Source organism: Triplophysa dalaica, chromosome 11 (assembly GCF_015846415.1).
Source record: "Triplophysa dalaica isolate WHDGS20190420 chromosome 11, ASM1584641v1, whole genome shotgun sequence".
NCBI classification, from domain to species: domain Eukaryota; kingdom Metazoa; phylum Chordata; class Actinopteri; order Cypriniformes; family Nemacheilidae; genus Triplophysa; species Triplophysa dalaica.
In genome coordinates, this window is record NC_079552.1 from 3913688 (window position 1) to 3929644 (window position 15957).

At 40.2% G+C, this 15957-nt stretch overlaps 1 protein-coding gene across 1 annotated transcript in view; it reads left to right on the forward strand.

The window, feature by feature from the left end:
- The window catches only part of pcdh15a (protocadherin-related 15a), a 151006-nt gene extending 135267 nt beyond the window's left edge, over positions 1-15739 (forward strand). Inside the window, exons 32-37 of the mRNA XM_056761185.1 lie at positions 139-249; positions 7406-7424; positions 8444-8479; positions 9687-9745; positions 11597-11708; positions 14666-15739. Coding sequence (XP_056617163.1) covers positions 139-249; positions 7406-7424; positions 8444-8479; positions 9687-9745; positions 11597-11708; positions 14666-15247 — 919 coding nt within the window. The 3' untranslated portion in view covers positions 15248-15739. The remainder of the gene's footprint in view (positions 1-138; positions 250-7405; positions 7425-8443; positions 8480-9686; positions 9746-11596; positions 11709-14665) is intronic.
- The last annotated feature ends 218 nt before the right edge of the window (positions 15740-15957 follow it).

Here is a 15957-nt window from a genome sequence, read left to right on the forward strand (position 1 = left end):
ACCCAGGATATTTTACACCGCGCGGATAAAAAAGTGCTGGATCAGATCAAACCAAAGTGGCCTGACCTCATATCCTTCGAAAATATGACTGAAATGAGTCTTTTGAAAGAGAGAAAACTCTTTTGCTGTTATTTACAGGAGGCAGGCAGAGTGTGCCAAAACCGCCCGTATCCAGATGGCGCTTCCTACAGGGAAGTCAACGGCAAGCGCCCCGACCAATCTGTATGAGGAACTGGGAGACGGCGGCATGTAAGTCACCTGGCCTAAATTTCACCTTTTGGGAGAAAAGCGGGATGTGTTCGTGAATGTGTGTGAATATGTAGTGTTGGTTTTGTCTACTCTGCGCCAACAATGAAAATTCAGCCATTATTTACTCAATTCTGAGTACCCATATGATTTTTATGTGTACAGAGACGGTCACGCTAAAACAGCTTTGAAACCACTCAAGGACGTGTAAACAAGGCCGAATTCTGTCATTTTAAGGTGAACTGTTCGTTTAATGCACTGACCCAATTCGTCGTCAGAGAAACAAATGGCTTTTTTCATTATTAAGCCGTAACATTCACCATAGGGAGAAAGTGTTCCTTTCTGACGTCCCAACGGTAATTGTTTCACTGGTAAATTAGCTGTGCTTTGGCTTTAAAATGAAGTCTTTCCACCGAGACGTCCTCGCTGGACGCGTCCATTAAGCGCAGCAGGAGTCCATTGCCAAGTCCAAGGCCGCCCTAAAATTGGAATGAAATACTAATAGATTAAAAGATTATAGAGGTAGCACAACATCTGTGTCCCTCAGGTAAGCACTTTTAAAGTGCTTTTGATTTAACGCGATCCAAACAAATGCACCGGCTAACGCAAATAGACAAAGAGAAAGGAGCGATTTTGTACGCAATCCATTTGAATAAATGCTGAGATTGCTGAGCTGTTTTCCTAAAAAGCCGTTTCCAAACATTAACAGGAAGGAACAACAAGTGTTTGTGTGTGTGTGTGTGTTTGGGCACATAGGTTTATTGCTTTGTCGGATATGAATAAAATCAGTGGCCTGTCAGCTCCCTTCTGAGAAACACAAACGTGATGAGAATCATCAGAGTGACAAATACAGGAATCGCAAACAGACTCAAAGGAAACCGTTCGCTTACATTATGGTAAAAAGAGTTTGGAGGGCAAAGGTGCTTTATTGTCATGCAAATAATGCCATTCTGCAAAAAAAACGTCATGGTCTTAAATTAGATTTTTCTTTCTTTATTTTCCTTGCTGTGTCATTTCTTTTTTCTTTCGATAGTGCGAATAGGAATGCGTTTTTGTGAGATCGTGCTATTATTTCACATCTCGTAATTCTGTTTCATTCTTTAATCTGCTTCCTGTATTTCCAGGCGTGGACTGCAGTGAGTAACATGAAATATTCTTCATTTCCCTCTAGTGTTCTCCCTTACATGGTGTTGTCTGTGTATTTTAAAAAGTGTGTATTTTAAAGTAGTCCACTCCTCGGCCTGAGTAGCTGCTCAACTAGAGTTTTCTTGATGATTTCATTCATTTTATTCCTCCACTACTGTCAAATGCGTATTGAAAGATAAAATGACATATTGATACCATGTTCTGTGTAAAACAGATCTTTCAATGTAACTAAAACAGAAAAAGCATTTTAAAACTTTTAAGATTTGGGCTTTCAGCAACATGTACTTTGTCCTTTACTTTGTAATTTGCCAGTGAAACAGATCATGTCGATGGATGTTGGAACATAGATCCTCTACATAGGTTTGAAGGTTTCTGTTCGACTACGATATGATCTGTTTCTTGGATTTATTAATTTAGCATTTATTCGTTACCTCGTAGCTAGAAAAACAGTTTGGATTTTATGTTGCCTAAACGTGTCCGTGATTACGTTTGTACGATTTTGGGAAAGTCAATGAAAGTGGATTTTTAAATAGTTAGTCAATAGCACTTTATCCTCTTATTGTCGTCATTCTCCATTCATCATTCCCTCTTCCCATTCATCCTTCGATCTCTGTTTCTCTATTTTTTTCCTTCTTTTCTCTCTCTTTTTCTGTCTCTTGTTGTTTTCTTTCACGGGCCGTAGTGGACGTAGAAGGTCTGTGATCGAAGAGGCAGACCGACAAAAACTCATAAGCACCTTTGCCTCCCGGGCCATCGCTGCACACAAGCTGTCAGCTGAAAACGGCATGTTGTGCAACAAGCTGCCCAAGTCCGAGAGTACCATCACCTTGCTCTCGGATGAGCGCCCCCTCACCACTCAAAACCCTGTTTATCAGGACGGAGGTTCCTGCAGTCCAGAACTCAGTTCGGAGATCCATAGGCCGTGCTGCTCTCTGGAAAGCGATGCCCCTCATCCAACAAGCCACGACAGCAAGAAGATGTCCTGGTCGTTGCCGTCTCGTCTTCGAGGAGGAACGTATTACGACGCCCTGCGGCGGCAAGCTCTCTGGGATCCTGCGGAATGGGAGGAGCAAGTACTTAAGGCGGGGCTAAAGGACAGCAGGGATGAGCTCGATGCTGATCTGAACACGAGTGGTCGTAGCACGGAGAGAAAGCTGTCGGTCAGAGAACAAGCGAGGCAGTTCGAGCAGCAAGCTTTAGCCGACCAGACGCCAAGGAGTCGGGATTCTTGCGCGTCTCTGGATCTAGATGACCACTTTCTTAGTACCATCATGGTCTCGTACAGCCCGGTCTCCGTCGGTCAGGATGTCCCACCCTGCATCATCATCACCAGGAGTGAGGGGGAGACTCCTCCCCCACCCGCAGCGCAGCGTTCGACTCCGCCGGTTCTGAGGAAGTTCAGCTGTAGCATCTCCAGCTATGTCACGGTGGAGCCCTGTGGGATCACGCTGGAAATCATACCTGACCCACCGGACAGCCCACCACCCTCTCCTCCTCAATCTCCATCCTCTTTGTCCTCACCGACTTTAAAACGTGATCCCACCCCGCCCCCACCTGCTTCACCATTTCCCAGGCTGCCCATCCACTCTCCGACTCTAGGGGCTTTGGAAAGACTGCGCCCCGTCACCGCTCGTACAACGCCTGAATTGAGAGGGATTCTCAAGAATTCTTCCTGTGGAACTGAGGTTGACAACAGGAAAAATGTCAAAAATAAAGAGCCTGAACAAGACGAGAGAGATGCCCATCACTCGGATTTAGACTCTCCTACTTAGCCTTCCAACCAATCGCAGTGGAATGTGAGACTCCGCCCATCAAAGCCACTCATTTCTAGAATGAAGCATCTCTCATGTTCTCTTTCATGTCTGTCTTATTTCCCTCTTTTCATTTTACACATATTTTTTTCAGAAAGGAAATGTGTTCATGTATCGGTCTACCTCTTACAAGTTAACCGTTTGAGATTTTGTTTTCATTTATTATGATTTATTTGTTTAATGTTTTTAACACTATAGACTGTGCTCGTAGTTGTTTTGATAATGTGAAAATAATATTGTAACACATATTTGCACACATGTACTGTAGCATTACGGAACAGTATTTGTTTTTAAAGACTTTAATTTGCCAATTTTCAAGGAAAGTATTAGGCAAGATTGTAGAATAATCTTGTTTCCCTGAATAAACACACTTGTTGTAAAAAACAATATTACCATTATGAACATTGGTAGGAATCTACTCATTTTTAACTGCACACCACTGAGACACACTTATAGCCAAAGTCTGTTTTCATCTTTTCCCTTTTTATATCCGTCCGTTAACCAAATGTATCAGTTATTTTTGTGGCAATGCTACTTATTTACTTCTCACTGAGTTTATGACATGGAGACATGGCCAATATTACTTGCCTGCAAGCTGTGTTAACAGAGCAAACTGAGAAATTTTTGTAGACTATGATATCGATAATATATTAAGCTTTTTATTAAACTCCCAACTTGGTTGCTGTGGGTTAATACAGCATCCCTATATTGTTCTGCTTTCAAAGTTTTGAAAGCAAAGCCTAGCGATGCTTGGACAAACTTTATTTAGTAGACTGTAATGTAAGTAAGGAAAGTATAAAAATGACCGAATCCCCCGTAACGTTACACTAACGCGACATATAATCTTTATTATTAATGTGTTTTAATCGCATATTGCTCGTATAAATGTGAATTTAGGTACAGAAAGAGATTGAGCGTCATTTTGTAATAACTGTTAGATGTGTTTGCCTATCTGAAATTCGCCGCTGAAGATAAATACAAATCAATCCACGATTTACGATACTAATAAGAAAAATACATTTATTGTCTGAATTTTATGTTGAAAGAACGTAAGGGAGACTTAGATGATTCTTTTTTCACATTGAAATAGGGTCGCTCATCCCATTTGTTTAATAGCAACATAGCGCACGCGTCGGCGTCTATGTTATGATGTCAAGATCTTTATCAATGTTGAGTTTGCTGTTTCAGGCTATATAAAGCACAGCTCTCACAGCATTCTGTCATGTTAAGGTGAGGATCAGGATGGCATGAACACTTCAGATTGAACAGCGGGAGAACCGGTATGGTTGGACGAATACTTGTGTTAGATATGAGCCGTTTTGATTCTTTCTTGATTTGGTGTCTTGAGGTAATGTCAGATATGTAAAGAAACAAGGTACAAGCAAGATTTAAAACAATAACATGTTTTTTAAATGACGATGGAGAACAAAACCACAAAAACCTGAAGTGATTATACGTCACTTGGATATTATTTAAGTAAGCTGTGTCACTGTTCTCGCCATTAGATTTCTTTGTTTCCCAACTCTGGTGAAGCACCGTCGGCTACCTGTTCTAGTTAAGTTTGCTTAGATATAGTATAAATTTTAGAATAGTGCCCTGGTGGGGGTGGGTGGTCGGATAAAGGGCAGGCAGGTGGTCTTCAGTTAACCCCAGGTCTCAACAGAGAAGTAGGGTCTGTATTGTAAGGTGGGTGGGTTGGGAAACATTATTTTTACATCTAAAAAGATCTAATGGCGAAACAGTTGCGCCTAAATTAAATGCAGATATTTTCAACTCGCATAATATTGTTTGAAGCAAATACACATTTATTAAGATGTGTCTTCTGATCCGGTGTTTGCCATTAGATTCATTTATGACCTAACTTTGGTGCAGCACTCTGAGCGGGACTGTTGACTACCTGCTCTAGTTTAGTTTGCTTAGATATAGTCTCAATTTTAGAATAGCGATCTGAGCTGGTGGTCTTCAGTTCACTACTGGTCTCATTAGAAGTAGTTAGAAGTAGGGTCTGTATTGTGAGGTGGGTGGGTTGTGAAACAGTGTAGGCCCTAGATTATTTAACATCTGTTTTATTCAGTATCTAATGGCGAACACTTGTGCCTAAATTATTAAATAAAGATCTTTTCCAAAATGATGTCATGTGTTATTTTTACTTATGCACCAGTGTTTAATTATTAGGAATTAAATGCGGTCACATGTTTACATGAGCAAATCTCTTCACTCCTGTTTGTCACGTAATCTTCATTATTATTTGCAAAGAATTTATACATTCATATTCACATACACAGCACAAATAATGAGGTACTTGGCCACTATTTTAATATATTATTTTTTATGTTTAATGCAAAACCCTTTCTTTGGACATATTTCATGGTTTCACAATGCCGTGACTGATTATTTCTAGTGATGATGGCCTTATAGTTAATAAAAAGGTCTGCGTAAAAGGTTAAATCGACTGCAGACACATAAATTCATCATTCTTTCTCTCTCCTCTTCTTTGCGTCCCTCCTGAAGTTTCTCTGCGTCTGTTTAGTCCTATCGATGTTTTAGAGCTTTCATAAATTCCAGCAGTCAGGAATCATGCAGAGATTAGACACTACAGCTAATCGTTTATGTGGCGCATGGCTGGGACGTCGTTCCCTGCTGAATTCACCCCATCAGGTGCGCAGTCAATGTCTCTCCATTTAGTCAAACAGCCCCAACAACATCTCTACGGGCGTCTTCCAAATGGCGGGTCCTTCTTCCATATGTCCAAAAATCAGTCTGAAATCTGTCTCCATAACCTTCAAGCCATACGCATTCAGGTTTCGTGTTATTTTATCTAATTTTGACCCCACAATATGTATTTTTTTCTCTGCACTGAAACATTCAGTTTGAAGCATGTTTTGGTGAGAGATCAAAGGTAACACGAGTTTGCATTATTTATTTGTTGTGAAGCTGAAGGTTTGCGCGGGAGCTGAATGGATGTTGTGTCGATGCGTCAGGGCTTGTTTTGTAGCTTCAGAGAAACAAGTCTGCTCACGTGATGCGCTCGGCTGGACCAAAGCTCAGACCGTCTGGAGCAGCAGAGAAATTTAATTACTCAATCGATGAGTCTGGTGTGGACATCGCGAACTCTGATTCTCTTTTCTCCGTCCTCCGCTCCGGTCTTCTTTCTCTATTACTTTGTCCATCACGGGTAATAACGTAAACCTCTCCATCTCTGTCAGAAAATTAGATTTCACATGTCATTCAGGGGCTCTGTACTTTTTTAAGTGTGCATCTTACGATTTTTTATATAGTTTACCAAAAATGATAATTCTGTCTCAAGTTATAGCGGTTCGGTTTTGCACGAATCAAATAGTGCTTTTATATAGTGTTTGTATAAATGTATAAAAACAGAGACGATACATTTTGTATAAACTTACATTCACTTTGTTTGAATTTGTATTGTGTGTATGTATTCATGTTAAAAGAGCCTCTGACCTCCCTCTACTCAAGTGTGTATATAATTGATTTTATTCATTCACACATAAATCTAGAAGACGCTGGGTCTTCCTGTATGGCTGTAAAACGCTTTGCAAGTGTTTGCCAAACATAAATCAAAAGAAATCAAAAGAATGAATCACATTTTGCTTCAAGAAAATGTGGCCTATTTTAGGTCCATTAAGGTTTGATATATAAAGTATATGTACAGGACCATTATTTTTAGGATAATTAAGTGCTTATCCCTCCAAGTCCTATTTCATAATGTTATCTTTGATGGTGGTCTCAGAAGGGAGCTATTGTCACATTGAGCGTGTTGGCCGTTATACACTATTTCGGAAAATGTAGCTTGTGAATGATTGGACCATTTAAAGGTCCTGCAAATGTGTGTGCGTTGCTTTGCTGTTCATCAGAATATGACTTCTTTCTAAAAGCGTACGGGTTTTTCAGCATGATGGTGCATGTAAAGTCCCACTGCGGTTTTCTGGTCGAAAAACTGCTTGCGTCAGGACTATTGGTGTGCATTTTATCAAAAGACGTACAAGCCACTCGAACACATTCTCTTCATTGTGGTCCGGTGATAAGAGAGGACAGAAAATGTTGGAATGCTCAAACGCTGACATAAAAGCAAATCACACCGTTAAATGATGAAAAGCGACAGCCATAAAATCACTTAGCCAGGCAGCAGATTTTGCATTACCATTTAAATGTCATTCTAACACCTCTCTTCTCATCCGCAGGCGTGGCTTTGGCAGACAGGTAAGTCATTTTGTCAGCATTTCATCTGTTTATTATTTACTTCAGTGCTTTTTTGCAATAACAAGCATTATTGTCACTTTTGCTCATGCTAATGGATAGAGATTGGGTCAACTTTGTTGTGTATCGGTCCCCATTTATTTGGCAACAGAGAGCGTTATAGGCAATTATTCACAGACGAGAATACATCAACGTTTAGGTATTATTCTATTACTTTAAGGGAGATGAGAAAATGGGTATGAACTTAATTTAAACAAAGGACCTGAGCCAAATCTGAAGTGCAGAATGTCAAGGCGACTGGGGGAGCGGGCAGGTTTGTTTTCGCTTTGGGACACTAACCACTAGGAATCATGTCAGTGACTTTTGCTTTGCGAGTCACGGCTCACTTTTTCTTCTGAGTTTATTTATAGTTTGCATGATTCACAGGTCTTTAATATTGGAGGGTAAGAAACAGCCTTGTTCCTTGTCACTTCAGGCTGCCAATAACACCTTGAGATAGAACTCCGGTGGAATCTCAATGAGATTTAGAAAGCCATAGAGACTCTCGCATTAAACTTACATTTGTGCACCGCTAAGGAGGCTGCTCAAATTGAACTGTCTTGTCTTATCGACGTTCTGCCCGCATACACAATTTTGCACTGAGAACATCTTTTACATGAAAGAGTCCGGGATGCCAATTGAACGCATGTATGTGGCGTATACCGTACAAGCTTTCAGACGTGACCTTTCAAGCACTTCAGCTCTTCTAGTTTTAGTTTACTTGTTAAGATTGATAATTGTTTCAGCCGTCTTCATCTCTGTCATTATCTTTCCCACCAGGACCTCATTTCCTCCACCTCCTCTTTTCTGTCTTTAACGCACATCTTTTTATCGTCATCTTCTGTCTGATTATAAATGGATGCGGCGACATCTCCTGCCGCTCTCTTTGTCTTTATGGCTTTTATTCTGTCCCGCCTCTCATGTACTTTCTCTTAGCGTCAAATCTTTGTTTCTCCTCTCTCTCTCTGTGACTGCGTGCACAGCAGCAGCTGTTGAGACCTTCTCTGCTTCGGCCTGAGGTAGCGTCTCTGTTCTTCTGCATGTCTTTCAACAGATTTCCTCTCTGTGTCCTGTCAAATTGTCTTCTTGGGGTAGATTTTGGTTATCACTTATTAATGACTTAAGGAAAGTGCTTGAGGTGCATCTCCTTTCCTTTGGTGATGAATTTCTAAGAGAGACAGTTGGGCGGGCACATCAAAGGGCTTTTTTTTAATAGCCAGTAGCCTTCAGGTTACATCATACGCCCATATCCCTCAAGCGCTACATGCCGTTGATAGTAAGGGGTTAGGAGAGTAGACATTGAATTTAACAGGCTTGTATCTGCTAAAAGGGAATTTGTAAAATGTAGAAGTGCATTGGCTTACAGATGAGCTTACTTCCTTGAATTAATTAATTCTGTTATTGTTTACCCTCACGTGGAACATAAAATCAGCAGAATATTCTTTGAATTTCAAAACAATGAAAGTGTATGGGGACTGGGACTGTAAGGCTCATAAAGGAAAGAAAAGTCACTATGAAAGTTTTTAAAGTTGTATGATAACTGTGTTTGAAATAAGAAAAGCGACAAGGACAGAATTTTGACGGAATAACATTTGTATTTTATGGTTAAACTAAGTTGTAAAATTAAGTATAGTAAATACAGCTGCACAGACAATTTGAAGACCATTTTAAGTTTTTACTAATCTAATATTTATATGTGTATAGGTACAAGTATTACATTTGTTTTATTCTGTGTACTAGTTATAATATTTCTCCCAAATTTAAAATAAAAATATTGTTTCTTTTTGCATTTATTTGCAGAAAATTTAAACTGGAGACACGGATTAAAATAACAGAAAAGATGATCTGTATTTATCAAACCTCAAATACTGAAAAGTTCCTTTTCACTTTTTAGCAATACAGCAGTCATATGCGTATTTAGGAAATGTTTAAAACTATTTGTCTATGTGATGACGTGGATTTTTATCTGTTTTTATGTGTCTTGCCATGCCTTCAGTCTTTCACATTGACTTTATGTCACTTCTGAGGTTTGATATTACTGGAATGACCACAATACATCTAGAAAAGCTGATTAAATGAAAAATTTCAATGTTCTCTTAATTTTTATTTGCGGCTGTATACCTACATAATGTTAAGAATATGTAGGGTATATATCAGTGAATAACACACTATGTACCAAAAATGTTATTGAATATGTGTTGTGACGTCACTCTATCTGTATTTTAGGCCCTCTCCATGGAATCCGGGATCGACCCTGGTCAAGACTACTATAGCTACGATCAAGGGTGAGCTTTATAGGATACACCAATGAATATGTGTTACAGTCTGACTGTATGCACTTTTTCTGTACATTTTAGACGTTTATATATATATATGTGCTGTACTTACTGTTGCAGCTGTGCTAGACCTATACTGACACCTAGTGGTTCGGACGCACCTTTCACCTTTGTGTCTGTTGTAGCTTACTGCACATTTCAGATCAAGAGCAATATTTAATATATGTCTAAGCTACGTCTACAAATTAAACTTAACATAAATAAGATTCAATTGATCTCGTCTGCATGAGGTCGTGACCTCAAGGTTGAGAACTCAAGCCGTAGAGAGTACTGTACATTAAGTATTACAGTCAGAACAGATGCTGTACAGTAAACCGCCTGCGTTGATGTCAGCCGCTCCGCTGGAAACTCAGATGAGATAATTTCCTCAGATCCACACAGCCGTCTTGAGCTTATCGTAGCGGATTCATGAGGCGCGCGTTTGCCTTCTTCAGCTCTAAGTTCGTTAGATGGAGTTTTGTTTTTGCCAGTGGAAGGAAACAGCGGATGGTCTTCAAGCCATTGTTAGAGCTGTGAGCATTAGCTGTGATCTCCGAACAGATGATGCGTTTTAACAATAACATTATTCTCTTGTCATGTTTGTGAGGTGTGTGTGCTGATCGTGTATACTGTACTGCATATACATTGCTGAACATAATGTGTTATTGCATAATTCACACGTCTTGAAGCACTGATTCCTAAACAAATTCATCCAGTAGCAACTGGTTAAGATTTCCTCATCTATGATAAAGACCTCAGAGGAGGAAAGATGGCTGTGATCGCAGACATCAAGGGAGAGAGTGTGGAAGATAAATGTTGTTCTTCAGTCAGGCTATAGATCTGTCAAGTCTGAAGTGCACCTGAAGTGACCTGGCCTGCTGAGCATCTAGGCCTATTTAGACAGTTTAGGAATATTAAATGGCGGTTTAACCTTGTATCCCTGGATCACTGGGTCCGTATTTTTTGTATGGAAGGGGCCTGAAATCGATTTCAAGCGTAATGAGGTGTTTGCTTTGGTTCTCCCAACCTTTGAAAATTGATTTACATTAGTTTTTTTAACCTTTTCAAAAATACAGTTTTGATCAAATTTATGCAGACAAAATTGTGTTAAACCATAGACAGAAGGCAGTCTGAGGTGTTGAGAAGCTATAGGATGGGTGGTGTGTCATTAAATTGCCGTTATATGCTGAGGTGAAATCAGTGCTTTAATAATATGACAAGAAAAGATCAAAACAAGTGGACAGAAATTGACATGCAACCATATATAAACTCTTTGTATTATCGAGTGAGCCTAAATTTGTAACTCATGCATAGTTATTGAATAATTTTAGAACTTTACATTATTAATATAATTGGCAAAAAAGTAAAAAAAGGAATTCTACTGCAAAGAAATAAAGAATAACATATTTAGTATTGTTTTAAATGTCATGTACAATTTTGGTGGTTTAAGTGTGTTAAAAGTGTAATATTAATACAGTTATTTAAAGTGCATCCTGAATTTTTGGTATCGGTTTTGGCCCAAATTGTATATTTCAGTAAATCATTATTAGACATGTTTTGTTCATTAAATCTGTGTTTTTTTTCATTTTGTTTATTTAAAACAAGATACATTTTAATGAAATGAAAAACAAACAAAAACTATTATTATTTGTCTCTATTCAACCCCTTATAGAACCCCCCACAAAAAAACTAAACAAGAATAGATGGAGAAAAAGTGGCAAATCTCCAATGTCTTGAATGGGTTTGGGTTTTGGGTATTTATTCTCTATCAATGGATTTAATGTTACAAATTCATTTGTTGTTTCATATCTCCAAAACCAGATATGATCCGTATCCAACTTATGGTAGTCGCAGGAGGCTGATCACACCCATGTATGATGAAAATGGAGAGGCCATCGTGGAGGATGACGGGTATTATTATAGCGGACCAGAGGTATTTTTATACACTCATGACATTTATCATCATAAATCCCTATTCATTATAAGCATTTGTTTCATTTCATATCAGTTTTCACAAAGTTGAATTTTTGTGTCCTGTGCTGTAAATTATGAGGCTGGTTTAAAGGAAATGATGTCACAACAGGGTCGGGGAAGAGGGCGAGGTGGGCGTGGTAGAGGTCGGGGGCGTGACAAGCGCGTTGATTTCCAAGATTATCCACCGGAGGATGAAATTGAACAGGCAGAGCCAGAGATTCCGGCAGAAGAGCTGGCAGAAACTGAACCTGAAGAATCGAAAGCTTCAAAGAGGCTGAAATCTGTTATAAAGCTCAGCAAGCTCCTCGTTGTTAGGAAGAAAGCCGAACCGTACACCTCCCCCTGGAAGAAGGCCAAGATCTTCCCGATGATGTTTGGAAAAGGAAAGAAAGACAAAGATTATGCCAAGCTGACATCTGCACGTCGCATCGATAGTCAAGAGAGCCTGACGGGCGGTCCGAGCGGTTCCATTGATGGTACGTCTTCGGTGAGGAGCAGACTCGGAAAAGTCCTGAAACGCATTAACGCTGCAAAAAAACTAGCTAGAAGGAAGTCGTTGAGCAGCATCAGTCGAAGTTCTGTGAGCGAGAGAGACGAGTCTGCAGAGTCGGAGAGAGAAGAGAAGAAATCCAAAGTTTCCATCAGCGTCAGCGAGCCAGAGGCCAGCGGGAGTGGAACAGATGCAGAGAGCCGGAAGAAGAGCTCTGATGAGGACGAATCATCTGAGAGGAGCAGTGTAGCTGGAGATAAGGATTATCTGAAAGTGGATCTGGATCATGATGATGCCAATGAGAGCACGGTTGATTCTGAATCCGAGCCGGAGGAACCAGACGAGTCCGATGCTGAGAGCAAATCCAAATCTGAGACCGAGAAGTCGGGAACTGATAAAGAAGAATCCGAAACGGAGAAAGGGTCGGAGTCTGAGGAGGAATCCGGCTCGGAGGAAGAATCAGGATCTGGAAAGACCTCAGGTACAGACAAAGAATCCAGATCTGGGACTGAAAAGTCAGGAACCGAGGAAGAGTCGAGTGCGGAGAAGAGTTCTGCGACAGAGAAGGAGTCTGAAGAAGAAGGAACAGAAGTGTCTGGATCAGAGCCGTCTTCTGCTCGCTCCTCGATGAAGTCCTCCCGCACCGAGGCGAGTAAGGGCTCCTCAGAGCGGTCCAGTGCAGGAACAATGAGCAGCAGAAGTGGAAGTGTTTCCGGTAGCGCTAGCGGTACTCCGAGCGCTAGCAGTACTCCGAGCGCCAGCGGATCAGGTGGCAGCACTGTGGGGTCTTCGGCCCGCTCTTCTGTTAGGTCATCCCGAACATCAGCGTCGGGTGAGGAGAGCAGCACTGAGATGGGGTCAGCCAGTTCAAAGGCCAGCGGTTCTGAAGAAACATCTGAGACAGAATTGAGTGAATCTGCAGCATCTGATGACGCTGGATCGGATGCAGTTTCCGTGTCCGGCAGCGAGAGAAGCTCCACGAGCTCCAGAACCGCCGGAGGAAGTAGACGTTCTCGTAAGAGCATCATTACCCGATCGTCTCAGGACACCATAGAGGAGGAGAGCGAGGAGGATGCATCTGAGGAGGAAGAGGAGGAAGATGAAGCTGCAGAGGAGAGCAGGGAGTCATCCGGTGACATGAGTGATGGATCTGTGTCAAGGAGGTCCAGCGTGGTCTCAGCAGCAGGAAGCGTAGGCACACCGTACGCCACCGAGAGCAGCGTGACGGAGAGCTCAGATGAAGCGTTTGGAGGTCTCTCACCCATCACAGAGGTGGATGAAGATGCTATAACCTCTAGCAGTGGCTCTGCGTCTGAGAGCGGCTCTGTGCGTCACTCACAGAAGTCGGGAACTGGAGGAGCCACGGAAGAAACGGACGAGGATTCTGAGTCAGGAGATTCCACAGCTTTCTAAAAAACAGGAGAGGTCAAGTAAGACTTGCTGGCTTGTGGAGTGACGTGATTTCCTTTTTTCTTTCAGTCTCTTACTCTGGTGTGTTTTGGATCAATAATTACTGCATGGCAGGGTTTTACGCTGTTGAATCTTCGACCTTGTCTTTCTGGTTTGCTTCCTTCTATTGAGTGCATTTGGGATTTGTTTTTTACCTCTAAGCTCTGTTAGGCATAAAGCTGGTTTGTTTATTCTATCTTCTTAGGTTTGTTCCTCAAAACGTTGTATTTCTATGAGTGGTTTGTGATGTAATCAGTTTGATCTATTTTTAAATGTAATCATTTGCCTTGTTTCGATTTTTTACTAAATTATGCAAATATTTGATTTTAAATTATTATGAATTTGATCACAATTTGACTTTATTACTTTTTCAAATGTTGTTTTAGGATATTTCCTAAATTATTGTTATGTCACAATAGAAGTGGCTAAAAGTGATGTCAGCGGGGCATATGTACAATTTTTACTTATAATATTTTTTTTACATGGTACAAACTTAAGTAAACTTTAAACTTTCTTAAGGGACAGTTTTTATTGTATTACAGTATTTATCAATAAAATGATTTGGACAAAAATACAAATGACAAAGTTATATCAGGAAATGTGGGTTTATTATTATACACAAAATTATGTTTTAATAATTTATAATATGTATAATATTTGGTTGATCTTTGTGTTGTGTGTATTTATTTGCCAAATCCTTCTCAAAGCTCAATCCAAACAAAATTAATACGTCCTTAATATAATATTTGAATAAAGGGCAAAGTTGGACATCACTTTTGGCCACTACTGTAAGAGATTAAGGATTTGTTGGATTTTTTCAACCACAAAAGGGGAGATAAATGGTTTATACTGCTGTTATCTAAGCAATGAAATTCCTTGTTATTGCACAAACGCATCTCTAACATTCATACCAAGTGTTTATCTTATGTGTTTTCTTACCTGGTTTGTGTTTATAATTCTTTTTTTCTGATCTCCAGGCTGGCAAAAAGAGAATCAAACTGGTCTTGGATAGAGAGTACGACACGACTTCCACGGGAGAGGACAGCGGGCCGGATGTCCACAGGAACCGAATACCAAACGTTGCCAGCCACAGTAACATCAACGGGTCGGTCTACCTGGCCCAAAACGGTACCATCATCCGAACACGAAGGCCCCCTTACCCCAACAACCTAAAAATGGGCTCACCCATACGATTAGGCAAACAATTTAAAAAACTGGATAAACTTGGTGTCACACATGAAGAGCAGTTACCTTTAAATGGGACAGGAGATAATGGGCCCAATGTGAGCATCACCACGGCTCTTTCCTCTATAACTGATCACAACCTAAACTCCAAAGACTGTAGCGTAATGGTCCCCAACAGCATAGGGCCCAAATCCAACATTGATAAAGCCCGTTTGAAGCAGGACAGGGGGCGCTGTGAGCAGGAGTCCTCGGTGGACAGTAGGGGGATTAAAGAGTCCGTTGAGTCTCCGTGCGAGCAGACGCTGACGTCTGATGAAGAAGAGCTCTGGATGGGTCCCTGGAACAACTTACACATACCAATGACAAAACTCTGATTTCTGCTTTTACTAATGCTGATTGTAATGTTTCTTTTTTAGTCTTTTTCTATGTTTCTTTTGGCAAGAGACGACCTTTCTGTTGTGCACACATCGGACACCGACCCAGAAATGTGGTTCTATTGTTTTCTACTTAAAAAAAAAAAGGCTATTCCAGTTCTTATCGTTGGTGTCAGCGAAGTTGTTGAGGAAGACAGGGCTATTCTGTATGAATTACTTCGCATCAAGATGGAAAGGTTTTCAAAATGTATAAATCATGATTAGATGGTATCTGATATTTCACAAACAGAAAACGTAGCTGAAATGTTGTCCAATACTTTGAGGTGTGTGTCTTTTTTATCACGTTCAATTTGACTCCTTGAAATTCTGTATAACCAGAGACTGCTGCACTGATAAGAGTTATTCCTCACGATTTTTAATGGATGTATTTTTTACATTGAGAATATATATAGTTGTAACAGCCCTAATATTTTGAAAAGATTATTTACATAGTTCTATAAATGTATACAGGAGTATAAAATATATATGTATTTTGATAACTTCAACTTTGTGTTATATACAAAATGTTTTACATTCTTTGTCAAGAAATCAAAATAATTAATTTATCACTTCTCTCTTTTTTACTTTGGGTCAAATAAATAAGATTTGGTTAATTATGATGAATAAAAATGTGAACATGTGCAGATAAGGCAAACATGTTTCTCAATAAA